The sequence below is a fragment of the Coturnix japonica genome, chromosome 19, assembly GCF_054131305.1.
Source record: "Coturnix japonica strain WE chromosome 19, WE-NBRP24, whole genome shotgun sequence".
Taxonomy (NCBI): domain Eukaryota; kingdom Metazoa; phylum Chordata; class Aves; order Galliformes; family Phasianidae; genus Coturnix; species Coturnix japonica.
In genome coordinates, this window is record NC_140681.1 from 9,984,762 (window position 1) to 10,000,000 (window position 15,239).

Sequence of the window (15,239 nt, forward strand, 5' to 3'; positions counted from 1 at the left end):
TTTTCTTTCCCTGGATGTTACAGTTCAGTGGTATCTCCTCAGAGATGTGATAGGAAGATATCTTTTATGCAGCATTCTCTGTGCAATACTGAGTACTAGGGGGGAAAAAGGAAAAACAAACATTTAGAAGGAAGGGTTTAAATGGTATTTAAAAGCATTGAGCTCATTTTGGGATGGGCGCATTGGCATAACCCCAGACCTGGATGTGCTGGGGATGGACACTGAGTGTGGCAATGCATAGCAGGGATGGGAGTACAAGTCCCTTATTCTTCCTGCCCATTTTTCAGTGCTTTGCCAAAAGATAATCTACTCTTTTTATGCAAGGACAGGCAGGAGGCATAGAAATGGGGCTGCCTGTAGCTGCAGCGCAGCGGAGCCCGACAGCCCATCACACTATAAATAGTGCAGGACAGGAATAGGAGAGAGCTGCCAGACCTGGCTAATCGGGATGAGGGGCAGCCACCTGACACCCAGCCTCCAAGGGACTTAAAGCCACAGTCGTGTGCTGCAGAGCAGGGCTTCCCCAGCACCTGCATCCTGAACAGAAGCGCTTCACTACAGTGTTGGACCTGGAAATTCGTTCTCATCCTCCAGTTCTCAGCTCTAGGAAGGAGAAGAGACCTGAGCAGGCAAAACATGCAGCGACTGGGAGTTCAGAGCCTGGTTTTCATCCTTCCAGCCTCAGATTTGGGCCCAGCTGAAGCTGCTCCCCTATATCCCATCCTATTTAGGCTTTCCCCTAGAAAAGCCACCCCCAAATGATTTGGGATAACTCAAGGAATTAAGACCTCCCCCCAAAGGCCATTCAAAGGTGCTGTGATGGCGACTGGCAGGATCCTGTACCCCTTTTAGTTATCATCATCACTCCTTCCAGCCCCTCAGCCCCTGTATTAGGATCTGGTGCCTTAAACTGTACAAAAATCCCCATTTGCCCAGATGTAATAACTGAGATTTATTTTTTTTCCCCACAAGTCTCTGCATAGTGCAAGAGGGAATAATCCGCAGTGCTGGTAATTTGTATGTATCTGGGATGCTGACACCCCAGGCTGCCTGCCTGAATTTGCCTTGGTACTGAAGGGGGTTCCTTCCCATGAATAACGTGTTCAGCTCACTGAGCTCTCACAATTCTCCCTGTGCAATGCATCAGGTCCCCTTTGAAGGAGAAGGGACAGCAGCCACCAGGGATGCTCACCCCCGTGTCACCCCAGATACCCTGCTCTCACAGGGGCTGGCCACAGGATCAGCAGAGGGATCACAGTTTTCCTCCTTCACCTCATACAAAGCAATACTTGCCTTGAAAAGAAGAAATACACAGCTTCATGAGCATTGGAGGGGCAGCCGAGAGCTGAGGTCCTTCAGTCAGTGCACGATGCTGATAACTTTAAATTGGAGCCACTGGTTTAAAAATAACTTCTGGCAGTAACAGCAAGATGCCCAAGCTCTCTTGCCACCCAGCCAGCTGGGACCGGTGTCCAATGTCACCCTGATGGGACATTAGGGTGCCACGTGGCTGTGCTGGGCTCACACAGGGACTTGACATCACTGGCACGAGCAGCCAGAGCTTCCTTCAGGTCATCATAACCACCAAGATCCTGGTACTGTGGTGATCTGAGGTAGCAATGCTGAAGGGTCACAGCTTAAAGGACTTTAAAAGTGTCCTCAGGGCCATCTGGGTTATGGGTTTCTTTAAGAAACACCTTCTGCACAAAAAAGATGATAAGCCATAGGGTTGAAACAGGGAAATTGCCCCTGCAGCATCCCACCCCATGGCTGGGTGCTTGTAGGTATTCGTGTCCAAAATCCAGGGGAAGAGGGGCTGGAAACATCCTGGACACCCCCAGCTGGATTAGGTGACCCAGCCAACAGCACCTTCAGCTGCACATCCTGTTGTAAAGGCAAAGCAGCTTGTGGGCTCTCAGTCAAAATTCAGCCTTGGAGGGAAAACCATCATAAAATGTCCGATTTCCTGCTCACTGAGCTGAGCATCACTCATGGGTTACATGCACATCCCCAGGTCCATTGCAGTGGCTCCTCCCATAAACTTGAGTTTCTTCCAAAGACTTTAACTCCTTCTTCACTGCTCTTCACCTTCCTCACAATCATTCCAGAATCGCTGCTAAAATACATTTCTACACATTGAGATGCTTCTGCGTTTTGGCAGCTGAGCACAACTCCGAGTTCAGAAAAGCCTGCGTTCATCCTGGGGACATCTCGGCATCCCCAGCACATCTTGGGATTATCAGAGACCCAAACCCGAATGGACAGAGGGTGGATCCGGCCCGGTAGGTGGCAGCAGCTGCCCACACCGGCCTGGAGCTGCACGATGCTGAAGATGGGAAAAAAGGGAGGAGGGAGAGCGTTCCCCAAATGGTGCCTGGTGAGAGATCCCCATAAAGGCCCCAGCTGGAACATGGAGCCCTGAGAACCAGGTGGATAAATAAGGAGAAAAGCAAGCAGAGAATCTGCTCCAAAGCAAGAACACATGGAGAGCCACGGTTACTTGGAGACTGTAATTAGAAGAAAAATCAAAGGGGGAAAAAAAAAAAGGAAATCTATCCATATCTTGTTGCCTGCTGGCTTTTAAAGCGATTGATTCTTGATCGATACAAATGAAATTCGGCTTTCTCTCTTCCATACACATATCACAGGTTCTGTGCTGGGAAATCTGCCTGGATCCTCACCCCACCCCCTTTAATCCTCCACCACTGCTCTGCCCATCTGTCTGCCTGCCCACCATCATCCCAGAGCTCCCCCATCACCACCTGCAGAGCCCGCTGTGCTGCCATTGCCCTCCCACACACCCACCCTGCACCCATCTCATCCCTTCTCTCCCAACGTGAGGCTCCCCATGTCACAACCCCTACACACAGAGACCAACTCCTCCCAGTGCCCATAGCGACCCTGCTGCCACTGTGCTTTATAAAGCAGGCTGAGATATGGGTGTAAGTGATGCAGCTGCACAAAGGGAAGAGGAAGTGTTTGTGCATCTCTGCTCTATTATTAATTAAAGCTATTATCTCACTCAGGCACAGTGAGAACACAAAGCCATTCTGTTCCCAGCAGAAAGAATGTAGCCCATTATAGATTATATTGTGTATCAAATATACCTTTATTACTCGATACATTAAAGGGACATAGGATACAGGAATGCATCTGTCAGGAAGCATTTGGGGAGGAACCTCAGAAATGCCATCAACTTCACTGGAACAGAAGTGACTTCTCAGCCCTGCAGCACCAACTTTCATCCTTCCCACCTTCCCTTTCCAGGCCACATCAACCTCCAGAGCCCATATCCTAGATCTCCCTTTGCCTTGCAGCCAATGGGGTCAGGAACGTTTGCACACAGTAGTGCCATCCTGAGGGTTCCAGGGACTCCCAAATCAGCCCCCTGCCAGAGCATGAGGCAGAAAAACAAATCCTGGCGCTGGGCACAAAACAACAGTTCAAACAATTTGCTTTTTGTACAGTCAAAGTCCATCACAGCCTTCAGCAAACTTATTTCCTGGAAAGCCCCGAGTCAGCACCATCAATAGGGGAACTGATTCAAAATGGGAGGGGTTTAGGCCTGAGCTGCATGACACACACTCTGCTGTTGGTCCCCAAAACCCTGGGGTAGACTTTTAACCCACCCCCAGGAACTAGATCTGAACCTCATTAGTCATGGGGTAGACAAGAAAACAGCAATATTGACTCTGCCTGTGTCCACACTTGATAACCTGCGGCCTACATGGCTGCAAGCCCAAAGAAAAATACATTTCTCTCCCTGAAACATGGGGCTGCCACCAGGAACCTGCAGCACACACAGACCCACTGCTCCCATCCTCAACCCTGCTCAAGGGACAAGCAGCAATGCTGGGATTGCACCCAAGGCCATGCTCACTCTGTTCCCACCTCAACTTGCTTTTACACAAAAAGGCCTTTCCCCCCCTTTTTTCACCCAGTACACACGTGGTTTGTCACAGACCTTTTGCTGAAAGCAAACCAGAGCAGGACTTCACGTCTTTAAGTTTGCTCCTGCCCTCAAGTTCACTGGGCTCCAGCTGGAGCTGGGACCTCATCCCTCCTGCACACAAGGACCTTCAGGCTCCTGTTTTTGTATTGCTTCAGTGAGCAGCACGACCCAGTAATCAGCCGGTCAGCAGAAGGGTCACATAGACTAATTGATGGCAAAACCAGCCAGAGCTCAGCACAAACATCAGCCAACTACACACCAGCACTGCCCACCTTGGTTAAACCCTCACTCCCTCCCTCCCCTAAAAATACCACCATACTTGCAGGAAGACAAGCTCCAACCTTGATACTGCACCCACAGAACACAAGACGAGCAAGCCACAGCTCTTGCTGAGCTCAGTCTGTGCCCAAACTGATCTCACCCTCACACAGACCAGGCTCAGTTTTAGCCTCACGCTCCCACCCCAAGCACAGGAGGCAGAAGAACAGCAGGGCAGTGCAGCCACACAGGGAGGACAAGGTGCAGCAGGAGCCTGTCGAATTGCAGTGGTAAAGCCAGATCCTGCTCACATGCAAAACACCCCTGCACCAGTGAGTCATGCTGGCATGACCACGCTGTCTGGTTCAGAGCTACTCACCTACTGGAGAAGTCCCTCCCAGCATTGCAGCCATGGTGGAAACACTGGATGCAGACTGCACTGTCTCCAAGACCCATCCCATCCACACCCCCAGTTTGACCCCAGACAGGCAGACCCCTTACCACCAGTGAAGAATAACCCACAGTGTTCTAAAAGGCTGCTCGAGTTTATTAGTAGTCATTGTACAAAGTCAATAAACGCGTGTTACCGAATCTGCACAGAAATGCCATAGTTGCATTGAGAAATAGTAAAAGGCTGGTGTAGGAATTGCTGGAGGGTTGCTGCCTTGTCTTACCCCGAAGCAACACATACATCTGCAAGCAGCTCTGCGGGGAAGGGAAGGGTAATGCAGCTCAGGATGAGGGCCCGATGCCTGGCTCACTGGCATGTCGCTTGCGTCCTGCTCCTGGCACCAGCCCACATGCCAGGTTCCCCACTGGCAATGCTCTCAAGCTGCAAGAGAGATATACATCGGGTCAGGAAATCAGCATGGTGCTTTGTCCTCAACCTGCCTTTATTTCCACAGTCTAACAGCAGGTGGTGAAGACTCACAGGATGCCATCCATAGCGTCAGGATGCACCATGGGGACATGGTTCCCAACCACCCAGGATAGGATGCACTCTGGGGACGTGGAATGGGAATCCCTGGGTGCTACACAGCAGCTCTGCTCCCATCTCTTTATCTGGAGCAAAGTACTCACCTCTCTGGGGACTCTGAGACAGTTGTCATGGCAGGGTGGTTTGTCTTCCCAAAGAAGAAACTGGCCCACCACTGGCCAGGGTCAGATTTGGGCAGACCTGGGGGACAGCAGAGATCAGTGCATACCAGGCAGCTCCACTACCAACCCAAAGAGGCTGGGACAGCTCTGGTAAGTACACAGCTACACGCTGCCCTCAGTGCTTCCATATAGATTTCTAAAGGCACAATGTTCTTGCTGGGACACGGAGGGAATGTGTTCCCATGCACTCACCCGGGTGGTGGGGGATGACCTCCCCAGCATACTCAGAGCTACTGCAGGAGCTGTTGCTGGACGTGGAGCTCAGACGCCCTGCAGAGAAACTGCAGTTACCAGGAAGGAAACATGGAGGGATGGCAGGTTGGCCAACACAAAACACCTGAACACTTCTACAGGAAAACACTTCCGCCCCCAAGGATGTTATTTAACAGCTTGGCATTGCAAAGAACACTTCAGAAGCCTTTACAGATGTCTCAGGGCCAAGAGGTTGCTGATTCCTGCACTTAATCTCCATAGCTTTAGCCCAACTGCTGTAAGCCTGTTCCTAATTTGAGCTCAAAAGAAATATGTCAATTCCCTTGGAGCACAAAGCCACCCCCAGAGAGGCACCATTGGCTGCCATGGCCCAGAGTGCCTTTGCAGCTCATCTCTACAGCAGCAGTGCATAATGCCCTGCAACTTATAACCCTATAACAGACAGAGGAGCTGGCATGGCTGCTTCCCAGCTGGTCAGAGCTGCCGGGCACCCTTCCCCCTTGCCAAGGAGCTCCTGTGGGCTCTCAGTGATTCTCCACCCCCTGATGTGCTCCGTTCTTACTTCGGTGATAGTTGTGTGTGGCCATCAACGAGCCGCTCGATGGGATGGAGGCCATGGCTCTGGGTCCTGGGTTTGTGCTGATAGAAAACCTGCAAGTAAAGGAACAGCCACGAACAGACTGATTATTTTGTAAGAGATTTGACTACACTGGGTATAATGCCCAGCATACAGAGCCCTCCATGTGTGTCAATCTGCAGCTGTACAGCTCTGGCTCAGAGCTTTATGCAAAGCCCAAATAACTCCCTTGAAAACAACTGCTTGCACAGCAACAGTGCAACAACAACAACAACTTCCTGGTGCCCAGCACAGTTGTTTTGCTTCCCTGCAGCAATCCTGCTATTTAACTCGGATCAACCCTTTGCAGTTGTGAAATCTCAGCGTGAAGTTGCATAAGGAACAAAGGAGAGAAAAGCAAGGTGGGGGCTTTGTGCAGCCCAGCACCCACAGGGACCACGCACCCACATTGAGCTGCAATGCTGGGGAAGCTGAAGCACAGCACCGACTGTGCTGACCCCCACACAACCCCCACATGGGACCACAGCATCCAGCCAGGGGGCTCAACTCCATCCCTTAAGCCCCCAAGTTGAACCCAGACCCATCCAACCCCTCCTAAAGCAGCCCCCCACCCCAATTCCCCCCAACTGTATGTATTCCCCCCTCTGTAATGCTGCTCAAAGCTGAGCTACCCCACCACCCAGCACCCCTAACCCAACCCTAAAGGCCTTAGAGCGCACCTGGCCGGCACTAGGGCCCAGTGGGGTCCAGAGGAAGGAAGGAAGGGGAGGGTAAAGGGGCCCGGCGGGGCCGCTCGGAGCCCCCCGCCCGAGGGAGCGCAGCACCCGGGTCCGCTCCGCACGGCCTGAGCCGCGGCGCTGCTGGGCTTATCCCCTCCACCCCCTTTATATAGAGCACGTAGCCACTCCCCTCTCCGTACAGCCAAACAGCAAAAACCCGTTTGACCCCCCAGGGGAAAAGCTCTCGTTGGCTCTTTAAAACCGCAGCACAAACGGAGAAATGTTTATTTGAAGGGGTTGGGAAATGATGCAAGTCTGCATTGAGGCTCTGCTGTCCCAATATAGGATGCTGCTCCATGTCCAGGCTGTGCTCCAAGGAGACACTTATATCCACGCAGATTTCATTTCCATAGAGAAGAACAGCTCTGCTTTAACTCACATTTGTTGTATTTTTAATAGCAGCTCTTTAGGGCAGGGGCTCCTTGCTTCACTTGGCAGCTGCAGAGCAAGGCCACGAGCACGTCCCCATATAACCCTGCAGCAAAGCTTTGCATGAGCGAGCTGGAGGGTGCCCAACAACCCCAACCCCCCCTAAACCAACCCCAGGACCCCTCATACAGGCTGAGCTGTGCCTGTCGGTGCTCAGCAGGCATTTGGGTAACACCCTCAGTCATTTGCTTTGTCATTTGGTCAGCACTGAAGTGATAGTGTGGAATTTGATCTTTGTAGGTACCTGCTAGCTGTTCCATTCCATTCCATTCCATTCCATTCCATTCCATTCCATTCCATTCCATTCCATTCCATTCCATTTCATTCCATCCCATCCCACTCCATTCCACTCCACTCCATCCCATCCCATCCCATCCCATCCCATCCCATCCCATCCCATCCCATCCCATCCCATTCCATTCCCACCACTAATGACAAGAGGAAACCCAAAACTTTCAGAAGACTTTAGAGCTGCCTTAAAGCTGCACTGGGGTTTTTGGTTCTGCACCCAGAGAGGTGAGAGTGACCCAAGGAAAGGCCAAGTGTCACAACAGGGTTGTGCCAAAGAGAACAGCACCAGCAACTGGGTGAACTGGGAATTCCAAGTCAACCCATACCTCCCTTTCCTGATGCTGCACCAGACTTGGACAGCAAGAGATTCACTGAGTGACACAGGAGTGAAAAGGAGACACAGGAGAGAAAACCCCATAGCCCTCCCTAAAGACCTCCCTGCCATTTCTATGGGGCTCAAATTGCTCTGCCCCATGTTCCAGCACCTTTAGACCAGTGTCCCCTTCCTCACCTGCTGCCCCATACTAATTTCCAGGACTCAGCCTTTTGGCTGTTGATTAACTCACATATTTGAGCAAAAATAGCTTGTGCTTTCTGCTTGCCCTTGGCCCCTCAGTACTGCCCTCGTGCCATCCCTCTGCTGTCAGAGGAGCTCCTGCAAAAGCCCAGCATGAAAAATATTTGCTTTCATTTCCTACATTTTACAACTTTGGGATATTTTTCTTTCCTTGCAGAAACTTTGCTTCTCCCTGACCCTTCACAAAGGCAAAAGTGGGATGTTAAAAATAGGAACAAACGACACATAGCTCACGTACGTTGCCTTAGTCTGGCACTGTTTCCAAATGCCACTTGGACAACATGGATCCACAATTTGGGTACGTGCCAGGCTGAGACCAGAGCAGTGGATGCTGCTAATAACACATCTGCAGTGCCCACCCTATGGCAATTTGGAAAGGAACAGGACCCCTGCAGCTGGAGCACAGCCTGATCCCCCATTACATCTCCAGCTCTGGTGGGAGATGAGGCTGAGATCCTGTGAGAGAAGAAAATATAAGTCCTGCTCCAGCTGTGGCTTCAATCCAAGTGCAAATATAAACTCAGAAAGATGCCAGAACCCAGCAGACAAAGCTGGAAACAAAACCAAGCAGCGCAGCAGCTGCAGAGGAGGAAGGAGAAGCTGCTGTGAGCGCTGCCAGCTTGGCCATGTTCTCATGTCCCCTCATTCCCTCTCTGCACTGTGACATTGCTGCTGCAGTACAGCTGCATGCAGGATGAATGCATGTAGGCTGCAACCTGCAATCTTGAACGTTCCGAGCAGCTTCTGCTTCACTTTTAGCACCACCTCGTGGCAGCAAGGCCTGCATGCCTATAATCTGTCCTGCCATGCACACATCCCACTACCTTCCTGGCATGCAATAAATCCATCACCTATCAAATGCAGCTTCAAACTTTAGCTTCACATTAGACTGGGCTGTAAGTAAGTGCACCATCAGACTCCAAAATGCTTTTCAAGATGAAAGTTTCCTCTTGCAACCATTGGCAAACACCACAGCAAAACCAATGGGTTGATTTTCCCAGGTGGGAATGTCAATTCCAGTCAGAATGTGCATCACAGAGCTGCACCATTCTCTGGACATGGACACAACACAGGAGCATCACAGCTCCTGAGTATTGCACTCTGAAACTCCCCTTTCCGAGCCCCTGATCACAAAGCCTTGCTCAATTAACACTGGATTCTTTTCCGCTGTTTTGCACAGCGTGGCTGTTTCTAACATGAAGAGAGCAGTGCTTAAACTTTTTAATTTCATACACTCCACCCCTGCTGTCCCTGCACTTTGGCATTGCTCCCACTGCTGCTTTTCAGTTGGCCCTTTCAGTGCTGCCAGGGTCAGCCCAGCCCTGGGGAGTGTGCATGGAGTTGGCAAAAGGAACAAATGGTGCCCCTGGGTTCATAAGGAGGAGGTTCAGGAGGTGCCTGTGATGCTGTGCACTGAGGGGCTCTGTGAGCTGATGGGAGCAACCCTTGGCTTTGTATCACGGGTAGATCCATGCACTTTCAGAGCTGCTCCTAAGCAGAAGAGCCACAACTGTGATCCTAAATCCCAAACTTGACCTGGCTATTTTCCAGCATCTTCAATCCCCTTTGCTCACCAAAACACCCCTCATCCCACTATGGTAGTTCTCCCTGCAGCAGTAATACCATGGCTTTGTATTTGCAGGAGCCATGGAGCCTTAGAAAACCACAGCAAAAAGTGCCTCTGCATTGCAGCAAAACAGGGTGAAGCAGTCTTACCTGCAGTGCTACCTCTATTCCAACTACCAACCCATCCCCACCATGCCCAGGGAGGTGGTGGGGTCCCCGTACCTGCAGGAGGAGTTCAAAAAACATGGAGATATGGCCCTGAGGGACATGGTTAGTGGGCATGGCAGGGTAGGATGGCGTTGGACTGGATGGTCTTGAAGGTCTTTTCCAATCTTCATGGTTCTATAGCATGCAGAAGGCAGCATGGATGGAGGCACACACATTTATTGACAAGGACACTGGACACACACTACAAGAAAACCAAGCAGAGCCACAACTGAAAACAAACTGCAAACCTTCATGTTGGTGTGGGGATGGCAGGAACCTCCCACCCTACTGGCTGAATGGAGCTGTGAACTGGGCGATGTCTTCACTACCACAGAGCTTTCCAAGACTGCTGTGCAGCCAAGCTCCAGTAATGAATACTCCACACTTCATTGCCTTTTCCCTTGGCCACCTCCCTGCATTCTCACCAAGAGGGTCCAGGGGCTGGTTTTTTGTTTTTCTTTTGTTTTTTTTTATGGGTATGGGGTGGGGGGGTTGATGAGATGTGCTTTCCTTCAAGTCCTATGGGAGGGCAACCATAAAGAAGGAGCCGTTTGGCAAGAGCTGGCCCAAAGGGAGTTTTGCAGGAAGGGTGGGAAGGTCCCTCAGGACAGAGTGTTGAACAGCCTCCTGTAGATGAAGCCCAACTTCTCCCGCAGTGCCATGAAGGTGGGTCGCTCCTCTGTGTTGCCACTCCAGCACTCCAGCATGATGCTGTAAATCTCAGGGGGGCAGGGGCTGGGCCGGGGAAGGCGGTAACCCCTGGTGATTTGTCGTATGGTTTCTTGGTTTGTCATTCCTGCAAGGGAAGAGAAGATTCCCTTTGCCTTAATGTTCCCAAAGGACATACTAAGGGTAGACCTGCAGTGGGCCAAGAGGTCAACCAGCATTGCTTAAAAACAGCTTCTGCCACAGGTTTGGTTTGAGAGAGATGATCCAGCCCATAACACCTTCCAGATCCCTCCACATTCCCTCTAAGCACTCTCCAGAGTGAACAATAACCATATAATGTGCCATGGAGACGCTTCAACTTCCATTGCAAAAGGAACAATATGACAATTCCTGACACACTGACTTTTGAGGAACATGGGCAAGATGCTGGAAGGGACCATCAGCCCTACCTTCATATGGGATCTGCCCGTATGTAAAGACTTCATAGAGCAGAATGCCATAGGACCAGACATCGGATTTGAGGGAGTAGGTGCGATAGTTGGCTGCTTCAGGGGCTGTCCATTTCACTGGGATTTTGGTGCTGCTGCTGGTGGAATAAATGTCATCCTGAAAAAACAAAGGGAGACAGTGTTTGAGGGCTTGCAAGATGAGTGCTGTTTAAAAGCTTTGCCTTGGAGACCATGGGAAGGGGTCAACAGGTGACGGCTGCAGTGTGGGGCACTGACTGACCTTGAGGAGCCGGGCCAGTCCAAAGTCAGCAATTTTACAAGTGAGCTCCTCTCCAACCAGGATGTTTCTGGCTGCCAGGTCTCGGTGGACGATGTGCTTCTCCTCCAGGTACCTCATCCCATCTGCCACCTGGCAGGCGATGTTGAGCAGGTGGGAGGTGCCCAGGGACTTCCCTTCAGGACCTGTCAACCCAAATGATCCAGGCATTTGAGGCAAACTAGTAACATTTATTTTAGGGTGTTCAGGTTTGAAATGAGATCCTGTGCTGGCAGTGTGGGACCAGGTGTTAAAGGGAACAAGTAAACCTCAAATCTGAGGTTGGGACTGTGCTCTGTGGTACATTCATTATGGCCATCAGGAATGGGACTGTGGTGAGGCTGAGGAGCACCTCGTGCTGAAAGAGCATGCAGATATCTGCAGCTTGGTCAAAGCTGAAGGTGACCTGCTGCCATGCAAGTCTGCTCCCAACCCATCCTACCTGCAAGCTCCTTCTCCTCCGGCACCAACTGCTGCCAGAGCCCCAGCCCAGAGGTCTGGAGGAGGAGGGATGCACCTGGCAGAAAAACAGGTCTTGGTGGGAGCTGTTGGTCTTGTTTCCCTCTAAGTCTGATTATCAGGTTGGGAAAGGAAATAAAAGCCAGCAAAAATAAACTGACTTACTGTTGAGGTAGCTGTGCAGGTTGCCTTTCCGCATGAGCTCGGTGATGATGTACACAGGTTCATCCAGTGAGCAGACAGCGTGCAGTTGGATCAGCTTTTCATGCCTCAAGCGCTTCAGGTTTTGAATCTCCTTGGTGAAGTCTTCTGCCTTCATGTCAGCTGAGGGAGAGAGCTGCTGTGAGCCCTTTAGCATTCAGACCTTCAGAGCTCTGCACCCCATATTTGTTGTAAGGACCTTTATCCTCCCCGCGTCTCTCAAGCCTGCTATCCGCACACCCTGCATCTCAGGTCCAAACACCCATGAGATGTTTTCCACTGGGTTTCAGCTCCCATTTTCATTGTCATTGTTCCACCGAGTCTTGACGCATCACAAACCCATCTGACTTATCGCAAACCCAATGGGCTGAGCCATTACGCAAAGACAGCACAAGCTTGTATGGCTCCATACATGGCTACATGCTGGGTCCTACCACGGTTTGCTTGATAAGACAAACACAGTGACCAAGAGGAGCAGGAAACAGAAGGGTGTGAATGCTGTGGCAGCTAACAAGACACTCAGTAGGTCACCGCTAATATCTGCCCTTCCACGCACCTTTGATGATCTTGATGGCCACGGGCACTGTGTTTCTCCACAGTCCTTCCCACACTTCTCCGAAGTAACCCTCACCGAGCTTCCTCCTCAGGGTGAACTCCCAACGCGGGCGCTCCCAGCCATCCCTCTCTGGGGGTGTCTGCAGAAGGGGCATGGCACACTCAGGCCCACTGGGACAGCCTATGCCAGCTGTTGGTCCCATTCAGGGCATGGGGCATTGGCCATGCACCTGTGTCACGCATCCTTGAAGGTACCCAATGCCATAGATGGGTGCCCTGGGCAACCTGAGCTGGTGGGGGTCTACCAGCCCTTGGCACAGGAGCTGTAAGGTCCCTTCCAAGTCAACCATTCTGTGATTCTATGATAATGTATAAGTAACTCCTCACCAGCCCCCAAAGATGGCTTTTCTATATTTCCACCAATAAATAAAAAGCAAATAAATTAATATCGTTGCATATTATGGCTGGTTTAGTCTTCAGCTCGTTAAGCATTTATTTTATCTCTTAGCCCATTTCATTTTCCAATTATTCACATAGGTAATTGTTATTTCTAAGCCATAATTAGCAAATGAAGTTCTAATCAGGAAGTGAGCTTGGGATTTGTGCTGTAACTGGATTTATGAGTGCCACACTAATTGGCACAAGAACCATAGAAAAGCAAAGGGGTCTTATTATCCTCTAGGAAAAAAATCTGGAAGAGCAGCTATTTCCAGACTCAGTATTGAAGGAGTTTGTAACAATGAGGTTTTGAGTCTTTGTCATGGAGCAAATATGTCAGAAAAGGCTGTGCCTTTCGGACAGGTCACAAGCTGGGCAAGGCAGCTCTCCATGCACCCAAACAACAAGCCCAGCCTTAATATGGCCAATGAATGTGAACTGGAAGCCATACAACAGTGCGTTACAGCTTTTAGTTTAACAAAGCTCAAATCCCAAATGGATATATGTTATTTCTGATCTTCCCTATTTAGCTTCTTTCCTTTCTTCTACATCTTTTAGGCTCCAACCCAACAAAGAAACACCCAACCAAGCCCAAAGGGAAAAGCAGCCAGGAGGTGGCCACGTACACACCGTGGGGCTGCAGGGCTGCAGCAAGGGGCTCTGGATGACCTTCCAGTTCTCGGTGTAGAAGGCGAGCAGCTCCTCCATGTTGGGGAAGGGATGACCCCTCTGGATGTACAGGCTGCCCGCGGGGCTCTTGCAGATGCGGAAATGGCTGACTTTGGTGTGGTTGCGCACTGCAGGGGAAGCCAAGGGGGAAAATCTCAGCTCCTTCCCGGATCCCCAGCACCCCATCCACTGCTTCACCTGGGATATTTAATCCCCCCTAAAGGAGCCCTGGGGTTCACCCCTCCTTCTGGCATTGCCTGGCTCAGCAGACTGCCAGCTACAGGCAGCGATGCTTTATGAGAGGAAACCATTGCCATGCAAACAAGCTGCTCAGAGAGCATCTGAGTTCATCACCACGTGGGGTCGGTGAATCAGGAGAGGCTGTACCTGCAGAAAGCACACTGCAGCACAGAGCTATGGCTTGCCAGGAGCTGCAAATGTTTGGCTTGGATCAAACCACATTGCAATGATGCTGCTTGGCCTGAAACTCCCCACATTCAGCTTGCTGTGCACAGGAGCACACCAGCTCCTGACACCTTACAGCCAGTCATCAGACTATAAAAGCCACTGGAATGAAATCCCAGGAGTTAGAGCTGAAAAACCATCATTAAACTGCCATAACGTGCTCATGGCTTTCATACTCCAGATGGAAACGATGCACTTTCCTTTGCCACAGTAACACAGAGACCCATACCTACACCTGTTAGCTTTTAGGAAGCAGTCAGCTCCTTTTAACAAGAGCACTAGAGCTCTCAAAGCATATTTCCACCTTTCTCTCACTGTGTTGACTGAGCTGCTCCTGGGGACCAGCTTGGCTCCTTTCCCTGTGCTCATTTGCTCAGGTTAATTACCCCCAAATTACCTGAGAGGGAGTACTCGCCCCTGCTGCTCTCGCTGTCCCGGACAAGGAAGGAGCCATGCTGGTTGGGAGGAGAGAGGAGCAGCTGCTCAGCCTCATTGCGGCTGATCTTGCTGAAATACCACCTGGAGGAGCAGAGCAGAGGGCAGTCAGAGCCAGGGCAGGACTTATGATAGGGATGGGGCAGTGATTAGGATGGGGTAGAATGCAGAGGTGCTGTACATGCATGGGGCAAGGGTGCACATCATAGCGAGTCCGCACCAGGGCTGCTTTGTTTCGCTGCTCTCACAGGCACTCAGTTCATTTTATCACAACTTTCTAACTGCAAACACTTCCCTTGTGTTTTGCTGGAATGCTCGGCAGAACACACCTTTCATCCCTCTCCAAATAATCTGCTCATAGACACATGCCACAGGACCCAAATAATTGGTATTTCCAGTCCATCCTCTGCGTGCACCAGGGCAAGGCTATGGGCTGTGTTATCCTCACACCATACTCAAAATGGGAAGTTCTTTCTCCTTTCCCTTCTAGTGTATACAGCTCCAAAGGTGGCTCAGAAGCTCCCATTTCCATGTTCAGGGAAAGGATGCACATTGCCCCACATGGGAAGGAGGATA

General features: G+C 50.9%; 2 protein-coding genes across 3 annotated transcripts in view; both read right to left on the bottom strand.

Moving 5' to 3' along the window:
* Positions 1-4,736: 4,736 nt before the first annotated feature.
* On the bottom strand, positions 4,737-7,020 carry PPDPF (pancreatic progenitor cell differentiation and proliferation factor). Its single transcript, XM_015881713.3, has 5 exons — positions 6,878-7,020; positions 6,144-6,232; positions 5,561-5,638; positions 5,291-5,387; positions 4,737-5,042 (listed from the first exon to the last, which is right to left on the bottom strand). The coding sequence occupies exons 2-5, from the start codon at positions 6,196-6,198 to the stop codon at positions 4,943-4,945; spliced, it is 330 nt and encodes a 109-aa protein (XP_015737199.1). The 5' UTR covers positions 6,199-6,232; positions 6,878-7,020; the 3' UTR covers positions 4,737-4,942.
* Positions 7,021-10,166: 3,146 nt separating this feature from the next.
* The window catches only part of SRMS (src-related kinase lacking C-terminal regulatory tyrosine and N-terminal myristylation sites), a 7,030-nt gene continuing 1,957 nt past the window's right edge, over positions 10,167-15,239 (bottom strand). The window contains exons 2-9 of one of the 2 annotated variants that reach the window (XM_085519701.1): positions 14,626-14,747; positions 13,725-13,891; positions 12,658-12,796; positions 12,066-12,224; positions 11,884-11,958; positions 11,406-11,587; positions 11,126-11,282; positions 10,167-10,803 (exon numbers count right to left, since the gene is read on the bottom strand). In XM_085519701.1, coding sequence (XP_085375827.1) covers positions 10,610-10,803; positions 11,126-11,282; positions 11,406-11,587; positions 11,884-11,958; positions 12,066-12,224; positions 12,658-12,796; positions 13,725-13,891; positions 14,626-14,747 — 1,195 coding nt within the window. In that variant the 3' untranslated portion in view covers positions 10,167-10,609. The remainder of the gene's footprint in view (positions 10,804-11,125; positions 11,283-11,405; positions 11,588-11,883; positions 11,959-12,065; positions 12,225-12,657; positions 12,797-13,724; positions 13,892-14,625; positions 14,748-15,239) is intronic. The other variant, XM_015881699.3, reaches the window with a different exon arrangement.

Excerpts from the sequence above, each read along its gene's own strand:
- PPDPF (XM_015881713.3), bottom strand. The coding sequence starts at position 6,198 with ATGGCCTCCATCCCATCGAGCGGCTCGTTGATGGCCACACACAACTAT. Across the intron at positions 5,639-6,143 it reads CACACACAACTATCACCGAA|GGCGTCTGAGCTCCACGTCC; the intron begins GTAAGAACGGAG and ends GTTTCTCTGCAG. Across the intron at positions 5,388-5,560 it reads GGTCATCCCCCACCACCCGG|GTCTGCCCAAATCTGACCCT; the intron begins GTGAGTGCATGG and ends GCTGTCCCCCAG.